Source organism: Convolutriloba macropyga, chromosome 3 (genome assembly GCF_964194025.1).
Source record: "Convolutriloba macropyga chromosome 3, txConMacr16.3, whole genome shotgun sequence".
In the NCBI taxonomy this organism is placed as follows: Eukaryota; Metazoa; Xenacoelomorpha; order Acoela; family Convolutidae; genus Convolutriloba; species Convolutriloba macropyga.
This window is the reverse complement of record NC_134470.1, coordinates 19,995,957-20,017,226: the sequence shown is the minus strand read 5'-3', so window position 1 is coordinate 20,017,226 and position 21,270 is coordinate 19,995,957. Positions and strand designations below refer to the sequence as shown.

Genomic DNA, 21,270 nt, shown 5'->3' with positions numbered 1-21,270 from the left:
TATGACATCCTAGCTGAAAATTATCAGATGTTGCATGCTCAAAAGTGATCATGCTTTTTAAAATGCAGAGAGAGAGAGAGAGAGAGATGTTTTGAGATTCATTGTGTCATTTGTCACAATTGTGCCATTGTGTCATTGGATCATTTTGAAGCAATTTTGGAAAACCTACTGAATTACCTATGTAAATTGATCTTATGAGGATTATTGTAAGTTATTGCTCTCTTTCCGGCGTGAGTAGCTGTCTTTTGAAACTTGAGCCAATTTATGAGAACGGAACCAGATGAATCCCAGTTAGCTTTCAAGTAATTGGCTGATTGTTTCAAGGTTTAAATAATTTGAGCATTTATGAGTACACAAAGACGTGCTAATTTTTTGTTAAAACTTAAATTTTGACCCATAGAAAAAATACGTCGCCCATTCGCATAACTGCATTTAACTTTCTTTAATACTTAATATATACCAAGAGTAGAACTAGGGGTTGAACTCTCCTTTTATATATGTGGTCCCACGATTAACCCCGTCGTTTAAGTATTTAGAGTACGGAAGAGCAGTTAGCGTCACGGGATGAATAAAGTAAGAATGAATTACTTTGATTTGAAAAATTTTAGTTCACATCGTTTTTGGTGTCTCGCAGCGTAGTTGTTATTTTTAATGCCTCATCCAATTATGGTTTGAGATAAATAAATGATGAGATCAATCAAAAGACTAGAAGCGTTGCCTGACTTTCGCTTGGCGAGGAAACAGTTAGTTCGATAGACAATTTGCCTGACTCAAAGCAACTTTTTGAGGTGCTGTGGACAACATATTTTGGTCAAAAACATTATTTATAAAATTTACAGAAATGACAATGACAATAGCATGAAAATATAGAACATAGATAAAACCAAAAAACGTCTCGAAGCAAATTGTTTAAGTTGAACTAAATAAAAAATAGAAAAAATCTTTTGGTACAATATTAGAGGCAAAAATGATTGATCAAAACAAAAAAGAGACGTCAACCAATTATACATAAGGACCTGAGATATCTAATTTAGTTCATCTCAATATCAAAATGACTGCTACCCAAAATTCATCAAGCAGAGAATCAAACGTCGTGATATCAACTTATGACGTTATCGATAATACAACTGACGATAACTCTGACTATTTTTATGATTATGATTATTACTATTATCACTATTACTACTTTACTACAAGACAACCATTGTCTATGTACATCGAAAGCGATGCGTACATTTATGTAATCAATAATTTAGAATTTCTAACTGATTTACAGTTGACATATCTACCTCTCAGCTGCAGTGGATTTGTGATATCGTTCAACCTCTATCTCTTACTCTGTCTGTGTCTTGTGAAAGAACTGAGAGCTGTAAGATCACTTCTCATATTCTGGCAGGGATTTTGTGACATAATCTCAGTAGCAGTCGTTGATATAATAGCATTCACACTTCCTAACACTGATTGGTTCTGGAAACTTCACAGATATGATTGGTTTGGAAAAATTCTGTATTTCAACAGTTGTCATTTGCTTGGAGTAGGTCAAATCATAAATGAATATTCAACTGGTTTTGTGTTATCATTCTACGCTTTCGAGAGACTCGTTTTGATATTTTTTCCTTTCAGCGCTCAATCTTTACTCACTAAGAAATTTTATATTGTCACTTTTCTAACAGTTATTATTATAGACTTGACTCTCTGGACTAACCATGCAATCGCAATACATCGTGGTCGAGAGGATTCTTGCAATTTTCTTGTTTACCAATCTTTCTGGCCGAACCCAAAGGCTAAACTGTGGGGTGACATGACAATATTCTTCGTAATTCCGGCTTCATTCTGTTTCATTGCTTATGCCTTAATTGGGGTCAGATTCATACAACGATTGACAGTACATAGAAGGCAGAATTCTGGAACTCGGAATCGAAACACAACTTTGTTGACAGCTGCTGAGAAACGAAACATAACTCTAACTATTTGTTTTCTGACTTCCACCTTTGTTTGGATCGTCTTTTGGTCCATATTTTATTATGCCAGATACTTAGATTTTGAGCTGGCCAATGGGGACGCATACTATTTCCAATGGGGTTATTTTAAACTATTCGCGTGGCTATTTGATAAGTTTGTGTTCAACGTTTATTCGGCTATTAATCCATTTCTGTTTTTGACTATCAATAAAAGTTTCCAGAAACCGTTACTGTGGCTCGGAAAAAGAATTCTGCGATTTGTGTTTTGGGCTTTCAAAATTCAAAGGAGGAGCTCGACACCAATTGGAATTGAAACTGCAACTATGGACAGTCATCAATAGATAATAGTACAATATTACGTGACATATTTTTATTTTTAATTATAGACAATTTTCTCCTGTTCACAACTTTCGTTCCCATTGTAGAGCTACCCAACACCCCCCCCCCCCCCACACCCTCCAAAAAAAGACAAACAAAAGATATGTACGCAAACACCTAATATGAAATAACGCAGGGATATTTCGTGTGAATATGACTCTAATGGGAACGAGCCTTCTCGCGTTCTAACTAAACGTTCTAACTAAACTAAGAAACTAGCGTTCTAACTAAACTTTCCCCCGATGCTCCATTGAAAACGCACTTTGTGAATACCAAACATTATTTTTTAAAATAATAAAGTGTTTTCTCCTACTTATAAGACTTCCTTGCTTTTCCAAAATGCCTCTGATAAGCAGACATACTTGCATGTGTCTATGATCACCCAAGCTGAAGTGAGTAACCCACGCTAGGCTAGCTCTTATTGAGGAATAGCGTCCTGATGTTCCCTGTTATGGCTATCTTGGATTGCCTACTGTGGGTACCCAGACAAACAGTTCTGAACAATGCAGAAACAATTTGTGTAGTGTTATCTCATAAAAAGACACGTTACTTTGTTTGTAAGTCTTCTGAGCACAAAAGTAAAAGTTGTTCAGTTAAAACATCTGACAAAAATGGATCACAGAACAATCTTTTAGTCTTCCGCATTGTCTTATCATCTCATCAGTTGAAATGATAGCCACGGTTTTCAAAAATCACTTTCTTATTAGCGTCTCGTCAGCGCTTTATAATACTTTTTTGGTTACGTAGCTGTTTTCTGCGACTCGGTTAATTGGTTCCGATTAGAATTTTGATTAGACTGAAAAATTTCTATTCGAATATCTTGCAAGAACACTGCGATCAGTTTTGTAACAGAAAACATTTGTTTGCATGAGATTCGTGCATGATTTAAAATTAGCGTGATTTAGAATTTTTAATTTCAAGGCTGCATTTGGCGTTTGCATACGCTAAACTAATTATTCAGCAAAATTTATTTGATGAAAAGGAGCGATATTTTCGACAAGTTTCGATTTTCAGCTGAAGCACGTTTAGTTTTGAAATTTTTTAATTCATCGAGCTGAAAACGTACATTTTGCTCTAGTAACTTCTATAAGTGTGTCAATTGGACATATATGGAAGAACAATTTACTTTTAATCAATTGCACGAAATACTAATTGCGGATTACTAATTGCGGATTGAAAATAGATGATTCTCGTTAAGATGCTCAATGAGAACATTTAGTTTCTACAATCTATCTTATGATGAAAAATGATGAAAAAAAATCTTTGAATCAATTTTAGGTCAAATGAAGTTTGTGTTACTTTTGTCTTAAAAAATCTTTGAGAGTACGCATTTTAAAATTACGGATATGAACTTGTGATTTAGATCATATTTGATCGCAAATTGTGTGCTGCCTGTGAATAAACATAGTGTGGCAATTTTTGAATTTATTGATTGATTTTTTTCACGTGTCTGATTCCATAGCAGATAATCAATTTGACTCAGCGAGCTGGAAAACTGATTGACTACCACCTGCATTTTCTTAAACTGGAATCCTTACTGTTAACTAACTGTTATTGAAATCAAATGCTAAGACATTTGCGTAAGTTGTCGGATTCAAATATTTTAAAAAAAAACTCTTCGATCAACTAAACTTTAAAAAAGACTAAACTAAGGAGACAACTGGATTTAATAGTATAAATTTTAGGTATTACTTGTTTTTCTAATCGTTTTCTGTGGGTTACAGTTGTTGGTCTAAATGTTGCACCCCTTAGCGCAGTTTTCTACTGCCAATTTGTCTTTAAATTGAAAGTTTAAAAATTATTATATTTGCCCAAGAACCATGGTCGCTCAATAAACTGTGTTCAGAGCGCTCGGGGAATTGCTTTGTTCATGCACTAAAAAACTCAGAAAAATTGACTTTCATAAACTATTTATTTTAATAAAAACTTAAATTATCGTATTACGTATCCTACCTTTGCGTTAAAATACAACTGCATGTAAGACTCTTTCAGCTCTCTGTTGTTGTACATACTCAGCAACAACTTAGTGCAATTTCAACTTTTTTAAAGACAAAGACTGGAATTTTTGAAGGAAGAAACTTAAATTCTATAAAAACGTTTGTATTTGAAGTTTTAAGTTGTTTCATTGTTTCATTGACAATTTTCCATTAGATCTTTCGTCTTCGGAGTATAAGTATTCAGATAACAGAACATTTGCTTTCTGGCTCTTCAGTAAATAAATTAGAAAATTTTTGACCTCGTGTTTGGCTATTCTTTACCACTTGTGGCGTTTTGATGCGGTAGCACTGTGAAGTCTCTCATTTTGTGTTATAAAGTGTTGTTTATACCTGTGGAGCCACATATCAATTTTTCGAAAAAATTTTTCTTTTATGCACTTGCGCTAAGTTAGAAAAGTGACGCCTCCTAAAATTTTTAAGAATGAAATTCGATGTTAAAAAAACCTATGACAATACCAATACAGCTCAAGTAGGAAAACAATTTACTCCAAAATATCAACATTCAAAAAGCGATCTTTTGTTTTGCTTTTTTTCTTACTAATATTTACCATTTTTCATCCATATGGCAACTTTAGTGCTAGAGTACTGCGTGAAATAATTGCTAGCGGATTTGTGATTTAGGTTGTCGTAACAGAGGAAAGGTGCACATATCTTTCTGTTCTCTGATACTGGAAGGTTTAATCCATTTTCTGGAGAAAAAATAACATGAAAGTTTTTCAAGCCTAAGGTACCTACTTGTAGTTTTTCAAGCCTAAGGTACTTACAAACCTGGTTTGATGCAGGCTGAACTTAAAAACAAAATGATTGAATAAACAAAAGTTAAGATATTTTTAGTGACATGTATAGTGCAGTACAGAAAGTTGAAGTACAATTTGAATCACTTGTATGTCTATACGTTTATGAAACGTGCTAGGTTACATTTAATCTTTGGATACTATTATGCTTGCTTCTCTTATGATTTCTCCTGCTTGTCATATCCGGTTACGTTGACGAAATTTTAACTATTCGCAAAATTCCCTAAGACCTTTCGAATTTTTTTTATTTGTGGGTCAATTTCAAGATTCGCCTGTAATTTTCTCTTAACTAGTTGTCATGGTTTATAGACATTTCAGATACTGATACGAACATACTAGCACCGCTTAAAGTCTTGCTTGCTCATTGTTCCACCTAAATTAAAATAGTATTGGTTTTGTTCGATTTAAAATAGCGGAAGTTTCTGCAAAATTATTGTTAGCTGTTAAATACAATCAGGATATAGATATCAAAATAATCTCGACATAAAATATTCAATCGTTCTGTGTTTATTAACTATCTTCAAACAGCGTCAAAATATTATCACAAATTCGTCTCAGATTTTCTTAACAATTTTTTTTCCGTTTTCTTCCATTTTGATTTCGATTTCGATACAATCAGAATAGGATTCAGAAATTGGTACTGCACAACTAAGGGATAATAGAACTCCATAAAAGAGAAATTGTAATCAGAGTTCAACGATGTCGATTAAAATTGTTATCGTGGTAAAGGAAGTGAATGCACCCGTTTTCCCAACTTTTCCCTGCCGATCGCTTCTATTGCCTTCTCGTAATGATCATTGGTGATCAATTTTCTTCTCAGCGCTTCATCTAAACTGAGTGACTCAACTTGTCCAGGTGATGTTTCAATGTGCACGTGAACTCTTGATGGAATAACAACACTTTGATGTTTGTTCACCCCTTGGTCCTCCTGGGCTTTCAGCTGATCGTAAGTTTGTTCATCAATTATTTCCTGAGTTTTGGCAGTTTCCAGGTGGACTAAAGCGTTCGTTTTCGGATTTTTCACAAACAGTTTTCCCTGTGATTCCGTTGAATTTGTAGACTCGTTTGAAACTACGCTGTTAAAGGAATATGACCGGTTGTTGCCTCGGTTCCAGGGTGTGTTCACACTTCGACCCGAATTTCCCTGAGAAGAATACCCTGAGGTTGACTGGTAACTTCTCCGAATCGGTGTTCGAAGCCCTGAACTTCGAACTGGGTAGCCCGTGTTTACTTTTTGAGGCGATAAAGGACCGCCGCCAACAAACGAACGCAAACTTGGTCCTGGTTTCGAAAACTGGGAGGCCTGCTGATTGGCCACGAAGTTCAAAGCTGAAGCCGAGTAGCTTCGTCGCCCTGTTGCAAACGATTCGTCCATTTCTTGGTTCTTGAGCGTGTTATAACGCGTCTCATCTAAAAGTCCCCGACCGTAAGCTTGGTCCAAATTCAAAATCTCATTTGATCTCTGATCGTGGATTCCAATCCGACGGACAAAGTTATTTTGGGAACCGGTGATCGATTCATCTCGACTTCCATTTGAGGTTATAGATGTTACGGAACCAGACCGTGGCGGGAACAGAAATCTTTTCTTTGCCCGACATCTGTTGAAAGTGTTCACATCAATAATCCCGTTCTTGTACGCATCTGCTGGTGAAAAATACTGTTTTGTAGCATGATCATATATAACTTTAGCTGCTGTGGTACTTGAACATTGGTTTCCTGGAATAGCCGGCGCCATGTTTTGACTCTGTTGTGTGTTCTTATTGACCATGTTTAAAGCGTCAAGACTTGCCGTTCTGAAATCGGTGTCTGCGTTTGAGTTTCTGTTTTTCTGTCTAATGATTCGGTTGATCAGCCCGGATCCTGAGGAGTATTTTGATGACATTGTTGGAGCAAATGGCTTCGAAGTGTCAACCTCTGGGGAACCTTTTAGAGGCTTCCGGATTCCGTTTGCTTTCGTGTAGGTAGGAACAAGGGAACTTGTGCGACTTATAGCGCCGAGGTTTGGGTCATCTGTGGTATCTTCATCTGGTATTTTTGCTTCATACGTAGGTTTCTCAATCAGACTTTGAGGTCGGGCTCTAAAATGAGTTCTTCCAGCACCTGGCCTCATTCTAACTGGTGTCTGAACTTCGGTTGAAGTTGTATGACCTGACAACTGACTCTGAGCTTGACCTTGATTTTGTCCTTTTGAAACTGACGTTTCCATTGTTGAATTTCCCGCTGAACTACTAGAAATTTGATGAATGAGTTCTCGCGATGTTTTGACGGTCGAACTGACGGTACTACTGGGAGAGGTGTTTGGATCTTCCCTGGAGAAACTCCCTCTTTTCGGTAAAACTGGCGACGGCGCAGACCCTAACGGCACAAACCCCCGATGAGGAATCGGTTTTACAATGTCAGAGTTCGAGTCAAACTCGGGAAACTTGCCTTGTTCTGGGGTCGATACAAAATCTACTGGTTCTGAGGTACTTGCAAAATGCTGGGGTTTTAAAATTGCGCCCTGTAGTGGGTTTACTGTCGCTGTATTTTGATCTGAATTACTAGCAGAAGGGTTTGTTGACATTTCAACTGTTGATTTTGCTTTTATCATATTGTTATATTGCATCTCTTTGTCTTTTTTCTGCTGCATTTGTTTCACAATTTGCATTGTAGTTTTGTTGTTCTTTCGACTGTCAGGTTTCTGCGAAAGCGGAAGGCTAGAAGTTTTCTGTTTGTCTGAGTTTTGAGGGAATAGTTTAAGGAAGCCTCTGACATTTTTCCCAAATGAGCGATTTGTAGATGTGAAACGGGAAAGTTTAGGTTGATCGGGGAGCACAGACTCTTGTACATTGTGGTTCTCAGTGTTACTACTGTTGTTCGAATTGTTAGGGGACGATTCTTTACCTCTAGGGAACTGGAGGGCGTGATTTTGGGCCGATACCGCTGTTGTGTCACCCATTTCTGAATAAGCCAACTTTAACCAAATTTTACCGTTCAAGCGTCCGAATTTGGTATGCGCCGTATAACTTTGCAGCAATATTCAAAAAGTACGGCTGTTCTGAAAAATTTATTTTCGACGTTCTTTTACGTGGTAAATATACAAAATAAATCAAAAAAGGTTTAATTTCGGATAACTAATCGATCACTCCGTGGTAAAGCAATATACATTTCGGAATTAAAAAACCCATAAATCTCTTAAATCAGGCAAATATTCAAGAAAAAATTTTTAACGAAGGTTAAATGATCTCTAAAAGGTTCTGAACCATTATTGTCCATAATGTATATATCTGAGTTCTGTTCGGAATTGTAAGACCATAATTGATGTTTGGTTCAATATTCTGATCTCAGATTTTTGTTCGAATCTGAAAGTCACAACGCGTTCATGTCTTCAAAGTCAAACGCTCGCCTTGCTGAGCGCGCATATCTTTGTAGCTAGAAAATGCAAAGTAATTAGCCAAATAATACTTTTACTGCTCGAGTTATTTCTAGTAAGCTCTTGTACGTCAATCATTGAACATTTTTACCATTATTTTCTAATGGTTATGAGCACAAATAACTTTTTGTAATATTTTTCAAACAGCGGGCCCAAAGATTTTCTTTTATGCCTTTTTATTTTACCAGATGTCAAGAAGACTTTAATAATTTACTAATTATTATTCATGTATCTCTTATATGCACCGCTGTAAAAACTTTGATTGAACTGTTTAAATTTTTTGCTGTCTCATATTTTACGCTCTTGCGTCCATCTTTATGCAACATCGTCATGTTAGAATTGAATTGGTTGAAGACGCTCTCTTTTCGAGACATTTTTTCTACTTCATGCGTTTTTGAGTTGTCCTCTGTTTTTCAATTTGCTTGTTAGATTTTGTGAAAGCTCACAGAGGTCTAAATGTCCTAAACTTCCTAAAATTGAGGAAATCAAGAAAATTTTGCCGAAAGAAAGTAAATTTGCATTATTATGTTTAAATGAAAATGAGGAATATTGGTATTCATAGAAGTACTAGTACATAGCGTTTCCACACATCAGATAACCCAAACAGTGTAGTAGAATTTGAAAAATTTCTGTTTCTCGTAACTTATTCTCAGTTATGTATTTGAACAGAGTCACGTTACTGCTACATCAACAGGCTACAATTCAAGGTCTTAGTATAAAGTTCCCGGAACTAATGCCAAGTCAATATCAGTGCTAGTCAGATCTCATTACAAGGTCCAGCATGATTACTGTTACAGAACAATGATCACAATACTTCTTTTACAGTTACCAGTCTGAGTCCAAGTAGTGGTAAAGGCTTGGAAATTCTAACCCATGTCGATTCCAACCTTTTTAAAATTCGAAATTTTTGAAAAGTTGGGTTTGACTTAGAATTCGATTAAGAAATTTGTAAGACTTGAATTTAGACTTGACCAGTACTGGAAAACCAAAAAATTAATTGCATATAAACTTGATATGGACTCGGATTTAGGTCTGGGTTTAGCCAAAATGGTCGAATATTGAATTTTCAGAAAAATGAGGATAAAAATTAATTGAATTACCCTATAATGTAAATTTGAATTGCTTTTCTTTTGAGCCCAATAACTATACAAAAATTGAAGGCCTGCTTTAGTTACCAACATTCTTGATGGTAGAAGAAAAAGTTTTCCATGCATTTTTTTGTTTTTACGGTTTTTTATGTTTGAACAAGCAACCTTTAGTCTATAGTTTTGAATCAAAAGTATTTATTTTTCAAGAATAGAATTTGACTGTGAAATTCATAATTTTGTGAAATTTAAAATTTATTAAATTTTTAAAGATGATAAGCTTCCGCTTTCTCTTTGATGACAACAAAATCAACAAATTAAGTAGCTGAAAAGCGAAAATTTTTACAGTCAAGTAACAAAAATTGACATAAAAGCAATTATTTGGTTTCAATACTTCAAATAGTTCTCTTGTAGTCAATTATTTACAAAGAAATATCGCAAAAAATAGATTGTATGGAAGCAACGTCAAAAACTTCCCTACAGTGGCCTAAAATTCAAAAAAATCTGCATTTAACAGCACAATATTCTGCACAAAGTAATTGAGAGCGAGAGACAGAAAGAAAGAGGGAAAGAGAGAGAGAGAGAGAGAGAGAGAGAGAGAGAGAGAGAGCGAGAGAGAGAGAGAGAGAGTAGAGAGAGAGAGAGAGAGAGAGAGAGAGAGAGAGATAGAGAGAGAGAAAGGGAGGCAGGCAGGGAGGGAGGGAGGGAGATTTAATTCCTCTGAGTATAATTGAACATCAAAAAAGTAACAATTGACCGTCAAGTTCTCTTTTATTACAAAGAAAATCAGAATCAACTCAGAGAGGATAGTTTACGGTTCCAATTGGATCACTCAGCACTGCTCTCTAACTCATCCAGCAAACAATTGTTTAATATATTTTCTATCGAATGGCATTTTAATGTACTTTTAATCACATTGCTCATAGCAAGATGAGAAATAGTGGCTCTAATTTTAAAAACTAGAAAACAAAGTTTCAATTAAGACCTAAATTTTTTTGGTCTTAAGTCCTTCTTGCTAAGAAGACCCCAAGCACGAAAATTAGCAGCTGCATTTTTTTGCATTAAAACTCATAAATGACACAATAGTTCTGGTTTTGGTTCGAAACCTCTCTAACAAAAAGTTGAAAAAATTTTAAGGTTTACGTTGATTTTTCAATTTAAATCGTTCAATTAGGCTATTGTTATCCAACAAATTCGAAAACATAAAAAACCAATATACTTTGACAATACTGATATGATATTAACCTTTGAAAACAGCCAGTAACGTTTAAAGTGCAAATAATAAACCACATAACAAAAACGATATTAATCCAACGCTTATTTTAACGTGCTCATTACAATGTTTTGTTAGACTTACATCTGCTCCGCAATGACCAGTTCAATTTTTTTTGTTGGACTTACCTCTGCTCCGCAATGACCAGTTCAATTTTTTTTGATAGAAATACAGAAAAGCATTTCAATCTGCTTGCAAAATTAGAAAATGATCTCATATACTCAAGAAGTACATGTTTTCGGACATTTTTATGGCCAAAAAAGCAGAAAATGTTAGAAAAAAATTGATGTTGAATTGAAAATAAGAAAAAAAAGTAAGTAATGTTCCAGACTGGAAACTTCGCGGGTTTGATTTAACTGTTTTGTCAAAGTTTTCGGCTCAAATTTGGCAAATTTGGTTTTCTTTGAATTTTTGTCCTTAAAAATGATATCAAAAATGCCTTTTTACTCCATTTTGTCAGTCAAATTTGGCCGGAGATGCACACATGAAAACTGCTGACACAATCTTCCTTTATTTTACTCAGATACGGGCTAATTGTTGCTCCGTTTACCAAGAAAGTCTTCTGGAAAAATTTTTGTGCAGTCTTTTGCTAATTCAAAATGATATTTAGAAAAAAAACAAATATTTTATTTTTTGATATATTAAGATTTTCTTTTGCCAAAAAACCTATCATGATATGTCTATGAACAGTTTTTGTTTTTTAACAGACGCGCAGCGATAGCATGGCCAGTATTGGTCTCATCGTTGAGTTTTGCAAGAAAAAAGGATTTGAATTGTAATTTAGGTCTAAGTTTTTGAAACATTTTTTTTTGCGTTTTTAACAGCTAAAATAAAATTAAGTCTTTTCTCATATAGAGGTTCAAATATTAAGAGGGTCGACCGGAATGATTTCAAATTGGAGCTCAATTTTTTTGAAACCTTAATGAGTTTTACGGTTTGAACAAAATTGTACAATGAAAAATAATGATTTTTTGAGATTTGCCACAATTAATCTTATTTCTTTATAGCGTAATCTCGTTGAAAAGAGAGATCACATTTTCTGAGACGAGTTACACTGCAGTCTTAATTGCTGTTTTCTGATTTAAAAAAGGGTTTTTGGACGTTAATACTACGGGTTTTCATAATTTTGTTTTTGATATTTTCCAATTTTTTAGTTTCCCTATTGTTGAGAATAGTCAAGCAAATGTGTAATTTGGTATCTAGGCAGCTACAAAAAAAATTATGTAATGCTCTCAGTTGACACATAATGCCCTTTTTGGCAGTATATTCCAATATAAAATTGAAAAACAGCGAGATCAAGACCAGCTTTGGTCTAGTTGTGGATTTTCATAGTTCAAAATTTGTTCGAATGGTTTTGGGGCGCTGTATATTTTATTTGAAATTATTTTGCTTTTCTAAATATTTTTTTGAGTTAGTTAAAGACCCGAATAATTTAAAACCGATGCTCAATTATCTACAGATCCCATATAATTGCAAAAAGAGGTCAATAAATGTAGATAGCAATTGAGTCGGAAAACATATGACTTTATGTTTTCAACACTGTTTGCGTAAAACTGCTCGTGAAATTTTATATTCTGTTTGTATTCAGTATTGGCGTGTGTTCTTTTGACTTAGTCTCTCTAATAACAAAAACAATTGGCCTCCTAAGCAGTTCGCATGTCAAATTGTTTTCAATTTGTGAAAGCTTACGGTTGTAATGTCTTTCGGTTCAAAAAAAATTATTTTAAAAAAATGGTTTTTTGAGATTTACCACACTCAATCTTGTTTCTTCAAACTATTAGAGTAAACTCATTAAAAGAGGAGGTCGAAATTATTGAAACGACTTATAAGGTAGTCTCAATTGCTGTTTTTTTTTTAAAAAAATAGTTTTTGGGGATGATACTACAAGTTTTTATAAGTTTTTTTTTGGATTTTTTTTTCAATTTTGAGGTTCCCTATTGTCAAGACTAGCTAATGAAATGTCTAATTTGCTATCTAAGCAGCTATTGAACAAAATATGTAGTGCTCTCAGTTGACACATAATGTCTGTTTGGCAATTTGTATCGATAAGTAACCAAATTTTATCAGTCATTTAAGATATAATGAGTTTTTGGTCAAGTAGATTTTTTGGCAACAAATGGTATATATTTCTAAATGGAAACACAGTGAGAGCAAGACCAGTTTTGGACTTGTTGTGAAGTTTTATAGTTCAAAATTTGTTCGGATAGTAATGGGGCGCTGTTTTTTTTTTAAAATTGTTTGGCCTTTTTTGTACATTTTTTGTGATAGTTACAGACCAGATTGACTTCAAATTGAGGCTCAATTATCTACAGGTCCGTTTTAATTGCAAAAGAGATCAATAAGCAGCAATAACAATTTAAGCGAAAAGCGTATGGCTTAATGACTCCAACACTGTTTACGTAAAAGTGCTCGTGAAATTCTGAATTCTGCTTGTGTTCAGTATTATTGTGTAGTTTTTTTACTTAGTCTCATTTATAACATAAACAATTGTTTTCCTAAGCAGTTACTAGTCAAACTATTGAAACTATATATATGATTTTTTGAGATTTGCCACATTCCACCTTATTTCTTTATAACGTAATCTGGTTAAAAAGAGAGATCACATTTTCTGAGACGAGTTACAGTGCAGTCTTAATAGCTGTTTTCTGATTTAAAAAAAGGGTTTTTGGACGTTAATACTACGGGTTTCCATAATTTTTTTTTTTGATAGTTTCCAATTTTTGAGTTTTCCTATTGTTGAGGCTAGTCAATCAAATGTCTAATTTGGTATCTAGGCAGCTACTAAATAATGTATGTAATGCTCTCAGTTGACACATAATGGAGTTTTTGGCAATATATTTCGGTAGAAAACCAAATCATCATTCATTTTTGATATAATGACTTTTGGTCAAATATGTTTTTCGGCTACAAAAGAGATATTTTTTAATGGAAAATTAGCAAGAGCAAGACCAGTTTTGGTCTAGTTGTGGATTTTTATAGTTCGAAAGTTGTTCGAACATTATTGGGGCGCTGTATATATTTTTTTGAAACTATATTGCCTTTTTTGTATTTTTTTGAGTTAGTTACAAACCAGAATGATTAAAAACTGAAGCTGAAATATCTACAGGTGGCATTTATTTGCAAACTGAGGTCATTAGACGTACATAACAATTGCAGCAAAAAGCATATGGTTTTATGGCTTCAGCACTGTTTGAATAAAATTGCTCGTGAAAATTTGAATTCTGTCTGTTTTCAGTAGTTATTGTAGTCTTTCGGCATAGTCTCATTAACAAAATGTACGATTGGCTTCCTAAGCAGTTACGAGTCAAACTATTAACATTTTTTCAAAGCTTACGGTTGTAATGTCTTACCGTATCAGCTTTTTAGCGTAGTCGCATTTCTGCTTCTTTTCAGAATAGTCTCATTAAAAATAGAGGTACCATTTTTTGAGACGATTTATAATGTAGTATTAACTGCAGTTTTCTTATTTAACCAATGATTTTTGGGCGTTGATACTATGAGTTTCCAAATTTTTGTTCAATTTTGATATTTTCCACTTTTTGAGGTCCCAATTGATGTCTTGTCTAATCATCACATTAATGGCGTTGAGATAAGGCGCAATTGACTGTATTCAACCTTATTAGCGTTTTTTCCTTGACCCTAGAAGTTTCGAAACCGTTTCGTTGATTTTTTTTAAAGTTTTGTCTGTATTTGAGTTTCTGAATAATTACAGATCTCAATGGTTTTGTTTGAAAGTATATTTCAAGCCATCGGATTATTTCGATTTACAGCTAATTGATGACCTTGAATTTAATGGTTTTCAAAAAATGTAAGAGTTTTTTCTAACTTGTTAATTTCTCTCAAAAAAACAGGTCCTATATCTTTTCCGGTAAAATGCAATTCTGTGGGTTCAATATACTATATATCTGATGCAATTTTGATCTTTTTAAATTTTTTCTAGAATATTGGGATAGACATTGAGTTTTGGTTTTATATATATATATATATATATATATATATATATATATATATATATATAGTGCTTGTTGTTTTTATTTGATTTGGTTGGTTGTCTTGTCTTTTACGCCCTTTAATGTCAGTTATCGTCAAGTTTGAACAAGCAACCTCCAGATTAAAGTTTTTGATGCAAATATTTTTATCTTCAAGCTTAGATATTGACTGTGAGCTTCATAAGTTTGTTTCAATTATATAAAAAGTTTATATAAAAACTATTAAAAAAATTTTTAGAAAATGGTAACCTGCCACTTTTTGGTGACAAAAGTTCAACAAAAAGGAGTAGCCGAACAGCAAAAATTTCCAAAAAGTAAGTAACCAAAATTGCCAAAAAAAACAATTACTTGATTTCAATACTTCAAATAGTACTCTTGTAATAAATTATTCACAAAGAAATTTCCAAAGACAGTTCGCATAGAGTCAACGTCAAAAAGTACCCCACAGTAACCTAAAAATTAACATTTCTACTTTTAGGAGCAAAAAAGTCTGCACAAGGGGTAATTAAGAGAGAAAGGGAGGGAGAGAACGGGAGGGAGAGAAAGAGAGAGAGAGAGAGAGAGAGAGAGAGAGAGAGAAAGAGAGAGGGAGAGAGAGAGAGAGAGAGAGAGAGAGAGAGAGAGAGAGTTATTTCCTCTGATTATAATTGAACATCAGAATTGTAATTAATGACAAAAATTTTTATTATTTGGGCTCAAGATCAGAACGCGTCAAGTTATCTTTGTATTACACAGAAAAATAGGATACACTCAGAGAGGACGGTTTATGAATCCAATCGGATAAATCAGCACTGCTCTCTAACTTATCCCGCAATCAAATGTTAGGTCTATTATCCAATGGACGGCAAATTAATCTTTTTGTAATCATTTTGCTGATAGCGCGATGGGAATAGATGACCCTAATTTTATAATCTAAAAAAAGTTTCGATTCAAACGAAAATTTTGTTTTGACTTTGGTCCTTCTTACTCAGGCAACGCCATGCAAAAGAATTCGCAACAATTTTTTTGTTGCAATAAAGTTTAAAAATCATACAATAGTTTTGGTCTTCGTTTGACTACTCTCCATTAAATTTTTAAGAAATTTTATAGCTTATGTTGGCTTTTTAATAAAATCGTTCATTTAGGATATTGTTATCAAACCAATTCAAAAACATAAGTCCAATATACTCCCAAAATACTTATATGAAACGAAGCTATGAAAACGGCTAGTATTATTTCAAGCGCTCATATTAAACAATATAACACTAAACAGGTAATAATCCAATTTAGGGTGGCCTTTTTTGGAGGAAGAGGTATGTCAATAGTGCTCATTACAGTATTCTGTTAGACTTATCTCCACTCGGCTGTGACGAGTTCAATCAGTTTCGATAGAAAAACCAAATGGCGGTGTGAAATTGATGAACATTTTATGCCAGAAAAATTTAAACTTTGAGAAATCAAACAATTGTAGAAAAACTGAAGAGGCATCAAACAACTCAAATCCACTTTTTCAGATCTTTTCATGGCCGGTGTTGGAAAAAAAAAACAGTTATTGAATTGAACATATTGATTGGCGCAAAATTAAATTGTTTGTTTCAGGAAAGTTGAGGTAACAACCAAATTAAGCAACCAATTTGGCTCCTGGTCAGTAATAGAAGCAGAAAACTTCTAAGCAGAAAATTTACAAAAAGTAACTAATGTTCCGAAAAGGAATTTTTGCGGTTTTGAACCAACTGCTTTGGCAGCTAAATTTTTCAAATTTCATCTTTCTTTCATTCTTTTTTTTTCATATAAAAATGGAATCAAATACAACTTTTTGGCTCAGGTTCTCCAGTTTGACGGTTGATGCGCACAAGAAAATTGCTAACTCAATCTTCCCATATTTTACTCTGAAATGGGCTAATTGTTGCTCCTCCGTTTCCTAAAAAATTTTTCTGGAAATAAGTTTTTTTTGAAGTCATTCGCTAATTTTAACTGAAATTTTCTTTAAAAGGGGATAGTCTATTTTCGATATATATCAAGATTTCCTTTTACCAAAAAACCTGTGACGCAAAATTTTTGAAAAATTTTGCGTCACAGCGATGGTACTGTCAGTTGTGCTCTCATCTTTGAGTTTTGCTATGAAAAAGGATTCGAATTGTATTTGGGTCCATCCTTTTGAAATATTTTTTTTTTCAAATAAAGGTTTAATTAATAAAAAGGCCATTATGTTCAATAATGTCTGACAAAACATTTTTGTGTTTTATCGGTAAAACTCATAATTTTTATGGCTCAGACAATTTTTTTAATTCAACGAATTCTTAAGATTTACCAGCATTTGATGTTTGTAGTTTTATGGCTGAGTCGCAATAATCAAATAGCTAATTTATTATCTAGTTAGCTATTAAATAAGCTATCTATTGCTTTCAACTGACACATAATGCTTTTTTGGTACTATAAGGTCAAGGTACGTACATAAAGAGTTTAGCGAAAAGCATATGGTTTTTTGGCTTTGAATTCTGTCTGTTTTTAGTATTATTGTGTGGTCTTTTGACTCAATTTTTTTGAAAGCCTACGGTTGTAATGTCTTACAGTTTCAAAAAAAAATGGATATCAAAAATAATGATTTTATGAGAACTGTCGTCTTAAATCTTATTTCTGCAGCTTTTTAGCTTAACCTCAATAAAAATGGCCGCTTTTTTCAGACGAGTTATAACATGGTCTTAATTGCTGTTTTCTTAAATTTTTATTTGTTTTTTTTTGATATTTTCACTTTTTTAAGGTTTTCTTTTGCTGCATTAATGACATGCCGCATGTCACATTATTGGCGTTTAGACAAAGCGCATTTGACTTATTCAATAATGTTGGCAAATATCGTTTGATCGTGTAGATTACGACACCGTTTCCTCGCTAAAATGAAACGGTTTTTTGAATTTTTCCTGTACTTTTTCTTTTGTAATTGATTGAGGTTCTTTATAATTACTCTTCTCAGTGGTTTTGTTGGTAGGTACATGTGAAACCATTGAATGATTTCAGTTCTTAGCTAATTGATGACTTAAAATTTAATTTTTTTTTTCAAAAAGTTTAAACGTAATTTCTAACTTTGCTCATTTCTTTTTTGACTACTTTTTAATTAATCTCAAAAAAGACAGGTCCTATCTATTCTCTGGTGAAATACACGTCATTGGGTTTAGTTTACTTTTTATCTGATGCTATTTTGACCATTTCATTAAGTTTTTTCAGAAAAACGGGATAGACCTTGAGTTTTGGTCGTTAGTACTTTTTGATATTTTTATTTGATTTTTCTGATTGTAATTTCTCTTACATTCCTTAATGGTTGTTATCGTCGGCCCTCTGATGATTTCTTGCTTCATTTGCATAGTGGATAGAGCTAAAGCGGTTTTTTAAATAAATAAATCAATTATTTTTTGAATAATAACTGATTTTTTGAACGTTTTCTATCTCTTCCTCATTTGTCAGACAATTAAATCGAAAACACGGTTGAGTGGGGTCGGGACTCCTTGTTGCAGATTGAATAGACAAATTCCACATTCGCTTTTACTCGTACTTAAACTCTGAAAACAAAATGTTTTCTGAATATGATATTAAGTAGTTAATAAGATTTATCGGAGCAGTTCTTTTTTAATTTTTTTTTAGGAAACGATCACTTTTTTATTATTCGAAATATCTTCTACTTGCGGCGTTGTTGTGTTGACATTATTTTGACTGTGACAATTTCAAAGATGGACACGTCACATTTTTGATCCCGATCCTCTAAAGACAGAGAGGTTTCGGTGCTACGTCGCACCAAAAAAGTGCAATCAAGTGCAATCAAGTCTTGATTTCAAGTGCAATCCAGACTATTATTGGTTTAACTGTTTTGCAGTTTATTTTGTAAACAGATTTAAGTTTATATCAAGACACTGATCTGTCTCTACTTACATTAGAGTTATGGAAAAGTTGGTTAATTCATACAATCTGCTGTCATCGAGATAAAAAGGGGGTAATTAATTAAACCGTGAAACTAACACAAAATTGATACAGAAATAAATATAACTATTATGAACTAAGTAAGAAACAAGAAATGTGCATGCTTTTGATCAGCATGAAAATATGTTGAACAAGTTGGTTGTTTTATCTTCACATAAATAACGGCACAAAATTGTTCTAGATGATAAGCGCTAAAAGTGTTCAGACGGTACGACAGCCGACATGTTCTTTAGCACATGACCGAAAGGTTTTTGCAAACTTCAAAGTTCCAGTTACGATAAAATCAACAATAAATAACGAATTAATCGTAGTTTTATATTGAGTTGTGAGTGCGCTTTTTGAACAAAGTATCTGTAAAACAACCGAATGTGTTAAAAAATAAAAAAATTATGGTAAAATAAAAAACATGCGTTTACTAAAAAAATGTTCCGTTCACCAATAATCAAAGATATAAAGAAACTTTTCTGTAATAAATTTGGTAAAACGGCGGTCGATTATCTGATAGTATTTAAAACATTCATCAATGATACTCGTATGAAAAGTGAAGCACTATTTTTGCTTATGATTTGTATATCATTTGATAGCTTAAAGGTATGAAAAGTAAAATTCGTTCTCACATGCCGAAAACTCCCATTTTGTAACCAACTGGCTAAAGTCTTCATTTTCAGTCGAACATTTTTTTGCGTTCTAGTTGTAAAAGACTTTAAACATGCTGAGAAGCGGTCGCACACACTATGAGAAAATTACTTATAACAAATTATTATTTTATGGTCAAATGGTTCGTGTTATGGTTGTGTTATACCTTTCTATGTATATTGCCAAAAACGCAAGCATTAATAAATTTTTATAATAACCATTTCTACTGCTCTTAGTTTAGAAAATAATGAATGATCAAATTTATCAAATAGTGTGGAACAAATTGTAAATTCGTGGCCAAAACTAACTTTGTCTTTTTTGTTTTGAACAGATTTTTGATGCACAGGATGAACTAATATGGAAAATTTTGATGCTCCGTATTATTTGACAAGGATTTTGAATTGATTAATTTTAAATGGAAAGAAAATTGATCAAAGCGCGCCTGCTGACCACCACTAAATTTCAATCTAAAATCGAAATTTAAGCACTCAGTTTTTTTCTCTGCAACAAGAGTCATTGAAATTAACGTTGATCGTCCTCGGTTGACCAGTGCAGTCGAAAAATGCTCGAAAGGATAAAGAAATCCTGATAGCCTGATTCAAAGTTACAGATAGATCGTAATTCGTAGAACTATAAAAAATATTTTTTCTTTCTAAACGTTTCCTCTCTGGTCTGACGAAATGAATTAACAAACGTTTTAAAAGGTAACTCCAGACTTTGAGGCAGCTATTCTTTTGTATTCAGATTATAAAGTTTACTTAGATTTTGATTTTAAGAAGTGAAGCCAATTCGAAAGGCAGCATTTCACTGAAACAATAAGACCTTTTATTGAGTGGGGCTCTTACTGTGGAAAAACTATGTTCAGATTTCAGAAAAAAATAAACCCTTTTTGAAAAAACTGATGGAAACTGTTAAAAATTATATTTCAAATGCGCACCATGTTAAATAAATTTTGCACGTCTGGCTGATATATGTAAAATAGTGAACAATTTGTTTGCTTTCGGTAAATAAGACAATATTTAAGAAAACACAAAAAAATGAAAAAAACCAAAAAAAGTTTTATTGACGTAAGATTCAAAGTAATCAGCAAGGACAAATAGAAAACAACTAAGAACCTCATCAAAACATCTACGGAAAAATTAATTTCAACAATTTTTTTTAAGATTCCAGTTTATTACAGAAAAATTTTTTCAGTTATCAAACTTCAAAATAATTTTTTTGATGTGTCGTTAATTTTCTTTAGCAAAATGCTAATTTTTTGTTTTAATAATTTGTTGCTATATTTTTTGCAACTTTTAAAAAAATGAATTTTTGAGATAACTGCAAAATGTTTACTGAATAGTTGTTTGAGAAAGTGGTAATCTTTTGTTTGGTTTAAAATTTAGTGCTGCGACAATGGAAAGACGTTTAGTGGATAGTTGAAATCACTCGAATGTGAATAATTTTTGCAAAACAATTTCTTACAGCAAAAACATTAGTCACCTAGTGATAATAAAAATTAAATTGTAGGTACAAGAAACCGCACCATAGGCTATTTTTCTGTATTTTTCTTAAAAAAGGCTTCTTGTTCAGTCAGAATAACATTAAAAACCTGTATAGAAATTAGCTGAGTTAAGTTCTTCGAATTAAGTCCTCCGGAAATTGATATAAACTCCCAGGACAGAAACAACGGTTTAATGGGTTCTATCAAAAGTTCTCTCAGTCATCTAGAAGATGTCTTTTTTTCTGGCCAGAAGAAGATCAAAGGTGATAAACTTTTTCGGAAGCTCGAGAATTCCTTCAGTTGGCACAAAGTTT

General features: G+C 33.2%; 1 protein-coding gene across 1 annotated transcript; it reads right to left on the bottom strand.

The window, feature by feature from the left end:
* Positions 1-5,533: 5,533 nt before the first annotated feature.
* On the bottom strand, positions 5,534-19,569 carry LOC142336040 (uncharacterized). Its single transcript, XM_075384532.1, has 2 exons — positions 18,790-19,569; positions 5,534-8,541 (listed from the first exon to the last, which is right to left on the bottom strand). Exon 2 carries the CDS (start codon positions 8,066-8,068, stop codon positions 5,846-5,848), a length of 2,223 nt encoding a protein of 740 aa, XP_075240647.1. The 5' UTR covers positions 8,069-8,541; positions 18,790-19,569; the 3' UTR covers positions 5,534-5,845.
* Positions 19,570-21,270: the final 1,701 nt, after the last annotated feature.

What these genes read in the sequence shown, in the direction of transcription:
- LOC142336040 (XM_075384532.1), bottom strand. Translation starts at nt 8,068, where the DNA reads ATGGGTGACACAACAGCGGTATCGGCCCAAAATCACGCCCTCCAGTTC.